General features: G+C 36.5%; 1 protein-coding gene across 19 annotated transcripts in view; it reads left to right on the forward strand.

The window, feature by feature from the left end:
* DENND1A (DENN domain containing 1A) overlaps positions 1–13632 on the forward strand; it is a 545711-nt gene that overhangs the window by 147530 nt on the left and 384549 nt on the right. For 14 of the 19 annotated variants that reach the window (XM_045372599.2, XM_045372603.2, XM_045372601.2 and 11 more), the window contains one exon: positions 11445–11494. The exons of the other annotated variants lie outside the window; for them this stretch is intronic. In XM_045372599.2, coding sequence (XP_045228534.2) covers positions 11445–11494 — 50 coding nt within the window. The remainder of the gene's footprint in view (positions 1–11444; positions 11495–13632) is intronic. 19 annotated transcript variants of the gene reach the window in all.

The following is a 13632-nucleotide window of genomic DNA, read 5'->3' on the forward strand; positions in this document are numbered from 1 at the left end:
TCCATCCTTTAGTAGAGAGGTAGGCAAGTTACTTCACCAGTCTACCTGAAACTAATTTTACTTAGTTTATAAGATGCATTCCATCGATAGGAGGATGATGTCTGCATAAAATTAGTGATAGGATCTCTGAGTATGTAACACTTCTAGCAAGACCTAACACATAGTAGTTGCTTTATCAGTCGCTTTCCACTTGTCACGTAACCCCCCCACCCACAGCCGCCCCAAGAAAAGATAACCATTGGTAGATGAAGAACAAAATAGAGTCTAAATAGGTTAGTTCCACAATCAGAAGAAACTCCTATAGGTCAATATAGATACTTTATATATATAATTCATGTTATTAGGCAAAATGGTAAAGCTTTGACAAAAATGTGATATTACATTTATACAAACTTTAATAGGCTTCCCTATTCCTTTCATTTTCAATGTCAAAAATAAATATTAAAGTTTGATCTCTGATCAGTTCAAGTCTTTGCTTTGGCCCATGTGGTCTCACTGCTTCCTATGAGGATTAAACAAGGAGGCATGTAGACTTTAGCACAGTGCATGGCAATAGTAAGTGCTCAGTCAATGCTATTTCTTCCCTTCTTAATCCAGACTATCATCCAATCATTTTTTTCAGCACTGTCATTCACTGGATGTTTCCTCTGTGCCAGATACTCTGGGGAACACTGGCAATGGGTGTAACCCCCATCATTCTTAACTCAGTCTAGAGGTAATGGTCAATTTGATGATAGGAATGATAGACACAGGACAGGATTACAGGGTGTCGACTTGGGAGAGGCGAGAAGCTCACTGAGAATAGCCTCTAAGTCCTCCTGGGGTCTGGAACATGTGAGGTAGACGGAAGGTTAGAAAGTCTCGTGCAAGGCTGGGCATGGTGGCTCACACCTGTAATCCCAGCACTTTGGGACGCTGAGGCAGGCAGATCACTTGACGTCAGGAGTTCGAGACCAGCCTGGCCAACATAGTGAAACCATCTCTCTACTAAAAATACAAAAATTAGCTGGCGTGGTGGGGGGCGCCTGTAATCCCAGCTACTCAGGAGGCTGAGGCAGGAGAATCGCTTGAACCCTGGGTTGCAGTGAGCTGAGATCTCGCCACTGCACTCCAGCCTGGGTGACAGAGCAAGATTCCATCTCAAAAAAAAAAAAAAAGGTCTCATGCAAGTGGAATGTGAAAGGATCTAATCCATGATTTGGCCCCTACCAACTTGTCCAGTCTCCTCTGTTCCAGCATGCCAGGCTGCTTTTCAGTTCCTTGAATGTGCCAAGGAACACAAGTGGGTGAATTACTTGAGTTCAGGAGTTCTAGGCCAGCCTGAGCAACATGGCAAAACCCCATCTCTACCAAAAATACAAAAATTAGCTGAGTGTGGTGGTGCACACCTGTGGTCTCAGCTACTCAGGAGGCTGAGGTGAGAGGATTGCTTGAGTCCAGGAGGCAGAGGTTGCAGCGAGCCAAGATTGCACCACTTCCCTCCAGCCTGAGCAACACAGTGAGACCCCGTTTTGTTTTGTATTTTACGAAACAAAACAAAAAAGAATAGGAACCTGGAGCTGGAGAGGTAGTTCAGAAGTGAACACTTGAATTTGAGAGTCATTTACCTTGTGCTGATAATTGAAACAAAGGTGTAGGTAAACTGCTAATAGAGGAGGATGCGGAGAGAGAAGGAGAAAGAAAAAGTCCTGGAAAGGAGTTGAGAAGGGGCCCAGAAATAGAGCAGTGAGAGAGGCAGGAGGAGGCCCTCCTGTAGTCTTCATCTAACGCAACGTCATTGGACAAGTAATGTGTTTTGAGTAAGTGGGGAGTAGAGCACCAGAAGAGGCTTTCTGCTCTTTCAATATTGCTTTAAAAATATTCTAAGCCAAACAAATCTCAAATTGAAGAGCTCTCCATTATCCATAGAGCATGAATTCATTTGTCTGTCAAGAAAACACATGGACCTTACCTATAGAAATGAACTATATTGATCGAAGAATTGTCTCTATGAAGAGTCTATGCCACAAAACAGTTGTGAATTCTGGGTGGTGGAAACATGTTTTATTTTTAATTGTTTGTACTTTAAACATTTTTTTAAATAGCACATTTGTGTGCAGTAGGCATTTGGTCATTTGGCCAACAATCACTTGTGAATTGTTGAATTACCAGAGAACCAACATGATTGGCACTGGCATTTTACCTTTTAGGATTTCTGAATTTGGGTTTTTGGGTGTTGGTGAGTTTGTTTGGGTTATGTGGTGTGGCCAGGCTCCTTAACACTCTAGATGGGGTTTGGCAGACTACAGCCTACAGCCAGCTGGTCACATCCTGCCTGGGGCTGGATTTTGTATGGCCTGTGAGGTAGGATGGTTTTTTATCCTTGTAAAGGAAAAACAAACAAGAACACGTGACAGAGACCATAAGTGGCCCGCAAAGCCTAAAATATTTACAATCTGGCCCTTTTGAGAAAAGTTTGCCGGCTCCTTCCTTAGGTTATAAGTTGCACATGAAAGGAATCCAAAATTTCATAGGATAAACTCAAACTGATGACTTCAATTCCAGAACGTCTTGAATGTCTTAACAATTTTAAAGAGTGACTTACCTGTTGAATCATGAGAACACATTTTTGGTGGTGAAATGCAGACTCGATTGAAAGACTGCCTTGTATGATTTGACAGTACAGTCAGATGGTAAAAGAACTTCTGTACTGTATGATGTTTCAGAATAGTTCTGTAAAGTGTCTGAACGTATTCTGGTACCATTGTTGTGTTTAATTTGTCTGAGGCAGCCTCAGGTAAACACTAGAATCTGTATGTTGCAGCAAGATATGCAAAGTAAAATCAAATATATATGTGAGATTGTGTTATTTTATTGTATTTTGCTGGTCTTCTGAAGAGACTTTTTTTTTCTACTTGCAAAAAATTAAGACCCTGAGTGTTAGATGTTAGAAAACTTTTTGAATTATGTAATTTATTTATTTCAGTAGTGTTTCATATCACCTCCTTCTGTCTTTGTAATGAAATGTCATCAATCTGTTCTGAGTGTAATTTTTTTCAGTCTTGAATCCTCCTTATCCTCCTTATATCTTCCTGTTCTTTCTATCAGAATCTGCAAGTTGTAGGAAATAAAAGTTGATTTCAAACAGTTCTGTAGCACTAAACAGATGACTGTTTAGTGAGAGTGTCTAATCAATTGCTAAATAATTCTCTCTCAAAAGCAGATTTGATATTTACATTTTGATTTTCATATTCTGTTCACAGTGTTTGTTGACGGTGTCTAACATTCCCTGCCACTGGGTAAATAAAGCCTATTATTTCCTTTTCAACATTTTAGGCTATTATTCTCATACAAGAGCTAATAAGCAGAAGGTTAGGTATATTACCAAACTATGATCCTGTCTATCAGAAGAAGCCAGGAACCTTGATTAATATGCCTTGTTAACTGATGATTTCAGTTCCATACTGGTAGTGCTAGAATAATTTGTATAAACCAAGCAGTACAGATTCCTTATTTTAGCACTAAGACTTACAAAGGCTTCTTTTAGCAGCCTTTAATTTTGTACTTATGTATGTGACATAGCCTGTGGCTGTGATAGCTACTGTGAATCTGCAGTTGTTTTGGGATGAAAGGAAGAGGCAGCTGGAAACTCGGTAGCTACATCTAGCTGTCTACCTAGAGAAGGCCTTGATTTCAAGTTTATCTAAACAAGCTCGACTAATCCCAACTATCTAGGGGGATCCACTGTCAAAACAAGCAGCGTGGCCCTGAGGCAAACACAGCTATACAGAAATGAAGGCTGGGGCTTCCAATACTCCGATGACTGCATACTGGAGGCCTTTTTCCCCCCTGAAAGAGGGTAAGAGAGGTAGAATTTGCATAATGCCTTTTCATTGGAAACTTTTGGAAAGCTGACAGACCTTCAGCTTATAGATCTGTAGCCACAATACAGAGTCTATAGGAGAATCCTTGAATGACCTAACCATATTGAAAGAAAATATAAAAGCGTCCAAGTATAGCCAAGTGAGAGAGGAAAAGAGGCTGATGCATTGTCTAACATCTGCTGTACTTCTCGTTAGTTTTGTTCTTTGCTATTCTGTGTGGACTTTGGAGAAGCCTAAGACAGCCTAACATGAATCCTATAATCTTCCTTCTGAATATTTATGTAGCGTGCCAGCTTCTAAGCTGTCCTTTGCGTTTTCCTACTTCCCCCTCATTTTCATGCTCTCAAATGAGGCCAACATTTCAAAAGCTAAATAAATGTTTGTGAATGTTTATAAAAGATTTGCATAAATTTGTCCTTGTCTGACAAAGATCACTTTTTTCTTATGCCAGTTCTGAAAAAAAATTTTTTTTAAGGTTTTGGTGCTTGTCTTGACAACAAAGTCCTGCATCCCAGAACAATGATTGCTGATTAAGTGGGTATGCAATTGTGACTGAATAGGCTTTCAAGATTCTGAGTAAAAAGACCTATCATCTGAAGGCTGAATTATAGAATTTAGAAAATGTTATCAGAAGTACACATTTAAATCTATTTTTTGGTACCATATCATTAGGTAAGACAAAGCAGTCTTACAAGTTAAAAGTATAGCCACCCATGGTTTAAAAAATTCTCCTGTATAAATTTTAATAATTAGAATGTTTCAATAACTCAGTGTATCACTTTTCTTCCCTAGGTTTGAACATATTTAAAAATAATTTTTAGACCTTCAGGTACTTTTTGGAAACTGTAACTCTACCAGTTGTATGCGTTAATACGGTTACCGGGGTGGTGATCAGAGGGAATTTACCAGGCAGTGCTTTAAGATATCTGAATGCTCAATCATACCTTGAGAAAATATAAACTACATGAAATATGTGTTAGGGCTTAATTATAGGACACACACACACACAGCACCCAGACACTTATGCCACCGACGGGTGTTTGCTGAATTCATTTATCTTTTAAAATTAGAATGGATTTTGTGGGGTGGCAGGGGAAGTTGTGGGTAGAGGTGCTAATTTAGTTCAGAGATATTTGAAGATTGGCAGGAGAGAGAGGTAACAGCCAGTTCTGTTAGTCCTTTGGTTGTATTGGTTTAGAGGTTTAAGTTGTCATTAAGGCACAAACTAGAGCCACTTCTCTGACACAGTTTTTATCACATCTGCTAGGCTTGTGTCCCAAGAGGAGACGTGGAGAGCAGTGAATTCAGCATGGGCCCATTATCGACTGCTTTTTCGTGTGTTGTAAAAGGAGTGAGACCTCAGGGAGGCTTGGAGCCTCCTCCCGTGTAATGTCCAAGTCAGATTTGAAGGACTGGTGGCAGGAAAGCTTTGGCCTTGGGGTGTGAATTCTAAGAAATAGAGGCACAATTAAGTTTAAAAAATTCAAGGACTTTGAGCTTGATAATGAAAGATTTTTCTCTAGACTAATGTGAGCAGAAAAGTTGCCCATCTGTGCACATTTTTGTGTGCATTTAAAATATTTAAAAGCTGACAGCTTTTAATATGCTTACAAAATAGTATTTCTATCAGTGCTCTTTTTTTTTTTTTCCTTTTCTTTTAAAATAATATCTTCCTAAGGGCAGGTTGCCTCTTCAGTGAAATCATGTTTGCAGTTTTACTGTTGGGACCCCTGTTCCTTTGGTATGTTCTGACTTGTGTCCCCTCCTCCCCTCTTCCTTTCGGAAATATTGATAACATAAATGTTCAGATAACAGGAATTAAAATGCTTAAGGAAATGAGCAAGAGAAAATATTTTAGAGTAATCATATTAAGTCCAAGGAATTACCACTGAGTTCTGATGTCACTGAATGCTAATTGTAAGAGCTCATAACCAAATCATTTGTTCATTTTGGAAGTACAGTATTTGAATTGTAGCATGTGTGAAGAATTTTATTGGCATTTCATGCTGACCTTATAAATATAGCTCTCTCATTTTCAACCACTTTGTGTAAGATTTAAAATTAATAAAAGGGAATCTTGAAATAGAGGATGTTATATAATATCATGATTATGGAATAACTTTGTTTTAGATAAGTTTGAAGAACATGCAAAAGGATAAAGTAATTTTGTTAAAAAGTTTTAAAAATAAGATTATTTTTGCTTCAGACTTCAAAGGACATGAAGATGTATACTTAAAAGTGGTTTCAGAGGGGTCTCTTTTACTGTTGAAAGCGTTCTTCTGCACTTAATGTCCTTGATAATTTAGATATACAGTTTATATGATACTTGTTTATAGAGTATGATGAATTTATTATAACTTTATCTTTGAATTACAACACTGATACTACATATTAGGTATTACACAAATTGCATAATTATAACATGTGTATGACTCAGAATTAACTAAAGTTTATAAAAAGTAAACTAGGGGTAAATATTGAAATGTACCAAAGAAAGGAAGCAGACTCTGTAGCATTTGAGCAGCTTTGTTAGAAATTTGACCTGGCTTTTATGTTTGGGTGTTGAAAGGCCTTTCTGTAAAACCCCTTATTCCAGGCTTCTTTTTCCCACTGGAAAAAAATAAAAATTTGGTTGTAATTATGCTATGGGTCTTAGATTTAATTTGACACTTATAGTGAAGGAGAAAAATTTTATTTCCTGTGTTCACATTTAGGAAACTTCTGATCAACATTCTTGAACTTGGTGCTAATTAAGCTTCCAAGAACAACTGCTTTACCCTTCTTAATCATAAGCATTTAACACCTTTGTGAGCTTTCACTGGGAGCCCCTGGTTTTAACTTGAAATGGCTTAAGGTAGAAATTCTGTTAGCTTTTTTGTATGTTTGGATTTTGCATGTGTTCTGTTTTTAACTTTCAACTTGAGTTTTAAGATCATCAATCAGAGGCTTTTCTTTCAAGTAAGTGGCACTGCTCCCAATTGCAGGACTTAGAGGGTCAGCATTTCCCTTATGGTATTAAAAAAAAATTAAACATAGGGAGTATTTTAGGAATTTGAGCTCCACTGATCTTTTCATCACACACCTACATTTTGAAATGAACAAATAAATTAGATATAAGAAACCCAGGAAATGTTCTCCCACGGTTTCCCTTCCCCTTCCTCTTTCACTCTTGTTTTTGGACAAAGGTAAATTATCAACTGCTATATCGGCTTTCAGCAAGCCACAAAGAGGCTAATTGTGGCTTTACATATTTTAAAATACATTCATTTTTCAAGCTATCTCTTCTCTTTATTTAAATGTTTTCCTGCACACATGTTTTTCCCTTTGAACTATTGTGAATATGTCTCATCTCCCTACATTCTGTAACTCCAGTGGACACTATAATCACCCTGCACTTTTATCTTTCAGATGGCATTTATTTATGGGGTGTGTATGTCTGTGTTTTCATCTGCCAAATAAAACTAATTTTTGTTTATAGGTTTCAGTGAAGCAATGAAAACAAAGTATTTGACATCTGGAATGTTGGTCGTTGCAGGATTTCCTATAGCCCCCTACCTAGCACCCCAAGGTCAGGGTGAATTAGTCTAGCCTTCTCATTAATAATCCCAGTTAACTTCATTGAATTTGGTCTTCGAGGTTTTGCTTCCAGATAGGATTCTATAATGGATAATATTATACATTTAAAACTGTACTGCGTTCTTAGGCTCAGTATCAACGGAATGTAATCTAATTTCTCCAGATTGGAGTAAATTCAGGCTTTCTGACCAGATGAGAATTAGAATTGGATGAAGTGAATCCAAAGTAGACTGAAATGAATCTCGAGTTCATTTCTGAATTTCATTTGCAAGTGTATCCAGCGTTAGGTGTGTTAATTTCATATTTTGGTTCATACTCTGAGGCTTGGTATCTCTTGTGGGCAGAGTTTTGTAGATGTTACTTTTCTACTGCACTATGCAATCTGCTTCTTCATGTATGCATAACTGAAAGATTTGTGCAACTGCCTCTCTAACACACTTCCTCCCTGCCCCCTCTGCTCTTATTTCTTCCCACATGAAGTATCATATATTTTGTTAGGAAGAAAAGCCCTTTTGGAAATTGCCTATTTCATAAATTGTCTGGTGACACAAAGGGGTTGAATGCTGTATTCTTGTCTCATTTATTTTGAAAACTTTGCTACTGAACTCACCTTAATCAATGAGCTCAGTGTTGTCTCCAATAAGTTATGTGTTGGATATATTGATTGGGAGGGATTTTAGAAAACCCGTCTGGGGTTTATAATGTCAGCAGTGTTTTGATTATGAAAAGAGTTGGAACCTGGGGACATGGAACCAGGTGGCGAATGTCCTAAAGCCAGTGGTGACATGGTGGACTGGTTTCCTCCTGGGATCTAGTTCATGCCCTGCACTTTAACTGTGGTGACTGGCTACTATAGATTCACTTTTTTTGCTCATTAAAATGTTAAAAAATCAAACTGTACATAAAAAGATTTGTGAAAATATAAACTTGGGAATTGATCTGTAGAGCTGGCACGCAGTCCTCCCCACCCCCTGCCTTAGCAATGAGGTCATTTACATTTCATCAGCTGTGCTGCATCCCCAAGATCCGATTTATGTGGCAGTAGTTGAAGTTGCACCGACGCTGGTTGTCTAAAAGAGCTTGTGTAGGCAAGAGAAATGGGAAAGAGAACAAGAAAATTACCATCTTTAAAGAAAGTGCCCTAGCCAAAGACACAAGTTCTAGAGAGAAAAAGCAGTTGGTACCTGGTTAATGACTGTTGTCCCAATAAAGTTAATACTGAAAGACTGGGACACTGCCATGAATGTGGTGCTCAAAATATATTTAAATCAGGATTTTAAAGCCCCCTCTCTCGGAGAGTGGTACTTTTCGTATTCGAATAATTGTATTTTTCTTTGGGAAAAGAGGGTAAGGCATGAATGTTTATGTGTAAGGAAAACATCAGTATTAAGAAAATGCGTTTATGTAATTGGTTTATTAAATTGGTTTATTGCAGTTTTTATTTACAGAGAACATTGCTTGTTTTTCCCTGCCTCTTCCTGTCCTCCCCTTCCCAAATTAAGAAGTAGATATCTCAGTTCCAATTGCGATAATATGTGAATATGCCGAACACAGAGTAGATGCTCATTTTTGTTTTTTCTTCTGACGGCACACCACCATCTTGTTTGACTTAAATTGGAATATCAAGCTCTTGTAATATCACAAACATGAAGGAACATATTGTAATGTACCAACATGTGCCTACATTGCCTATATTCCCTTTCTTCCTCCCCTCCCCCCGCCCCATTGCTTAATTAGATTTATTGCTGTTTGCTTGGGTAAAAAGGAAAGCTGGTGGGTGGTTACACTCAGCCTACACTGGGTATTTTGATATTTGTTCTCATATTATCTGACAGACAAGTTCAAGGTTGGTTATTACTCTTGACATTAGAGAGTGGTAAGAAGTTTCTATATTGTAGTGAGTAATAAGTTGGGCATATTAGATTCCTTTGACTCTGCTGTAGAGCACAATGCCTTCTCATAGCCATGGGGGTCCTTTCTTTCAAAAATCTTTGAGGCCTTTTGCCAGTGCAACTCCAGCATAGAGTAGAGAAGTGCTTTCTGCACCTGTAACTTTTGAGGGGTAAAGGATAGCTGTCTTTGTAGCCGATGTTGGCAATGAGTGAGCACTGAATACTGAGTTTTAAAGAATAGCTATTTTATATACTGAAATTAAGAGATGCTTTCTGTTACTATTCAAAACTTGAAGTGGAAGGAAATTTGTAAGGAATTTGTGTCTGTGTAAATCATAAGGGTTTTGTGTATGTGAATTATACTATACTTCATAATTAGCACTGCAGGCGTTAAATGTTTTATGTGATCTCTTTTCCTATCTTTGCCTGATAATAACATTATGCACTGAAAAAATGCCTTTGTTCCGATTCTGTATTACCTATTGCAGTTTAAGCATGATTAGTTTATAAACAGTATATATGCCTGAATGCCACATTATAAAATTAACTAATATATAGGTAATGTTTCTTAGAATATGCTGAGGTCTTCTCATCCACTCTTTTTCACTTCTTAGTTTCCTATTCATTTGTTACTTTATTTCATGGCATGCCTTAGCAGTGGTGTGATATACATAGTACCAGTCCAAGATGATATTAAAAAATAGGATATGCTCAATTGAATTATGTAGGCGGAACATGCTCTGGCAGAGCAAGTCAATGTGCTTTCTGCTTCATTGAGTGGGTTATTAGATTGATGTGGTTTATTTCTTGAATGATAGAACTGGTTTTAAAAATAAATGAAGCGAGAAGCATCAATTCAGTTAGCATTGATAATTCATTATTATTGGTTAGAAAAGTGCTACATTTGTAAACTGATCTTTAATTTATCACTTGGATTAGGGTTTGCAATGGGCAGGTTTGTTTTAATTTGAACCAGCTTCTCAATGACTGAAAAATGTGTTCTTCATTTTGTCTTGAAGTTGGGATTTTAAATAGTTAAAAAGCAAATCAAATGCATGAAAGGAATACTTTTTTAAAATTTATAACATTGGTCTATGAACTTATGATAGGCACCAACCGTGGGCTGTCCAAGTCTGCAGTTAAATTAAGTCAAGCTAAGGAAAATTCTATGAAGGAAATGATAACTAACTACCTGTCTATGTGGTTAGCTATGTGTATATGTGCTATACATATGAAATGTGTCTTCTAGGGAAAGTCACACACCACTGTTTATTGTGTGTCATGTACTGTCTTTTTCTGTGGTAATGTCTTTTATGAATAAGTTGTTGTCACCTTACTTTGTGTACCCTAATCCTGAATACTGTGCTTGGCTTTATGTACCTATATATGTATTTTTTTTAAAAAAAGACATTTAAACTGGTAGTTTGCTTTAGATTTTAGTAAATTAAAATCAGGTGAGTATGTTCAATTATGGTGATATTTCAATAAGAATAGTATATACTTAAAATTGTTACAGTTTGGTTCCAAAATAAATGTATGCCCAAAATGGCAACTTCTTTGTAAAGTTAGTAAATGAAGTTTTAAACTCTAAAAAATGTAGCTGACATTGTTCAGGGACAATTATCTTCAAGTTGGCTTTCCATTCTGCTGTGATTTGGCCTATTGATGTTGGGAAGCGTTGTCTAATCCCGGCCCCCTCTGTTCCTAGGTAACAGGCAAAAACGGTGCCAGCAACAGCGGCCCTGCCAGGCCAAACCCATGTGGCTCGGTGTTATTCACTCTGATCCATATGGTCAGGCTGGAGATGTTCCCTGGAGGGGTGTTAACACTCAGCAACCCAACCGCCTCCCTCCCTTCAGAGCTTTCCTGCATGGCTCCTGCTGCTTGCCCATGTGTGATTCTTGATTAATTTTTCATTTTTAATGAAGTTTGATCATGTTTATTATTTCTCATGATTGACTGCCTGGTACTCCTCCCATGTAATTGATAAAGCCCATATTTCTTCATCTGTCTCCTCTTTCTTTAGGGTAAAGTTCCTAGATTGTGTGCTGTGGTTAATGTTAGATTTATTGGTCCCATTAGATGTATAAATTATCTCTCTTTCTCTCCACAGGAAGTTCTACAGACTTTGACCAAGTTTTGTTTCCCCTTCTATATGGACAGGTAGTGTCAGATTTTCAAACCTTACTAGAAAAAAAGTGTCAATAAACCTGCTATAGAAAATAAAAACCATACCATTCTTAACATTCTGTCTGTTTAACCATGATTTAAGATACCTGTGTTCCAAGGAGAGTTGCAATATTCTCCCTTCCTGGGGTTTTTATTGACACTATCAAAAAGTTTAAAGCTTAGAGCTTTGCGTTGGTTAGTTTGAGATGTATTTTGTATGGCATTAAATTTTTAATTTTGGTTATCAGACTTAAACTGTGATTAAGAATGGTTGGTATTTAATCTGGTGCTCTTTAATTGTTATTTAAATATGAATATATTTGGCTTAAACAAGTAATATTATTTGATTCCAAAGTTTTGTATTATATAGACTTTGTTTTTCCTAGACTTCAACTTATAATTTAAATCAGCCTAGCCCTATCTTGTTTAAAGGTATTCAGCAGGAAATATTGCTAAATAGTGTTTTATATTTTGTTTAGGTGGCTAAGAATGGTATCTCTGGGGAAAGCAGAATTTTCTATAGATTTTGAGATTAGAAAGTACAAAACCACCTAAACATTTCCTTGGTATTTACATTGTGGTAAACTGTTTCTTAGGTAGGTACAAATATAATAACTCTAAGACAATTAAAATAGTCTAAGGGTTTTTTTTTTCTTTTTAACGAGCCACTGGTTAATGATAAGAATTTTAGAAGAGCTTTGTTTTTTTTACTTTATAAAACTAATGTATTAACTATATTAATAAAATGACAATTATTTTATTTTCAAAAAAATCTACTCTTTTTCATTACAGTTGAAGCATTATTTTTTTACATTCATTTATTTGCCCACTTAATTGTTGTCTCTTCAGTTTTCTCTCAATGGAAATTTGAACTGTGAAACTGTATATACATTACATCTTTAAAAATCCACTTTTATTGACAGAAAGGTTATAGAAAATAACATTGTAAGTAAGAAATGCCGTAATATGGTCCAAGAAAGCTGTAAAATTTGTGCTTATCTTCAGGAAGATTCTATCATGTATTTTAGTGTACCCAAACAAGGCAAAGCCTTTAAGATTTCAGTGATTTAGAGTATATGTGGGTAGTATGATGTTTGCATCTTTTCTATACGTTGTAATACCACTGTCCTGGTTTATTTGGCATAAACCTAAAAATGGTATGAGATGAGAATTGGTAGCCAAAGGAGTTTAAAAGGTACTAAAAAGCAACTCTGGAATGTTGCCAGCCACTTTTAATCACTGCTCTCCCTGGTTCTAACATTTTATTTTTTCTTAAGCCAATCAACCATTGTAGTATTTCCAGACTCAGACCTTGTAAATCCTGGTACCAGGAATGTTTTAGTAGCAGGTTGATGCTCAAAAAAGAATAGCCTTAATTCTAAGAGGGTCAGTCTTTGTAATGAGGGTCCTCTTGTCTCTTCTTTAGCCTATTCCTCCTAAAAATACCAAGGAAGTAGGTTTTGTTTAGAGATATTTAATGCAAACTTCACATTTATATGTATGAATTAGCAATGCTTGAAATCTCCTCCAGCTACTTATAAAATGTATGACAAATTATGACAAAGACATATTTATAAAAAGTAATAAAGCTGAAATGTTTTATAAATGTAGTTAGGTGTTTAACAAAGAAAAATAAGAGAATACATTTTTACATGGCTTGTTGTTAGAGTGGTGATTTGTTTTGGATAGGAGTTTCTTAATTGACTTTGTCAACTAATATTAGAAGAAATGCATAGAGATTAAACCTCTGTCTTCCCCACCAACGCACATGTGCAGGTGTGTGTGTGCATACACACACACACACACTCAAATTTCTTTTTCTCAGACTTATACCACACACACACTTCTTCTTACCTACCTGTCTGGGTGATTACATTCTGAAGTGGAAGACAAGCAGAGTTCTTAAGTGATAATTCTAAAATCTTTTTTGTTACCAAAAATATCTGATGCCTTTTTGTTGTTGTTAGAAATATATTTTTCTTCCAGAATCCTTCTCTCCAGATTATGTTCCCCTAATCATGTTCCTTTTTCTTTTCTTTTTTACAAAAGGATTTGAGGACAGAAATGTTTCTTTTTGGATATTTCATTCATTACCCTGTACAATAGTTCTTTCTTACATTGTATTATATTAT

This window comes from Macaca fascicularis, chromosome 15 (assembly GCF_037993035.2).
Source record: "Macaca fascicularis isolate 582-1 chromosome 15, T2T-MFA8v1.1".
NCBI lineage: Eukaryota > Metazoa > Chordata > Mammalia > Primates > Cercopithecidae > Macaca > Macaca fascicularis.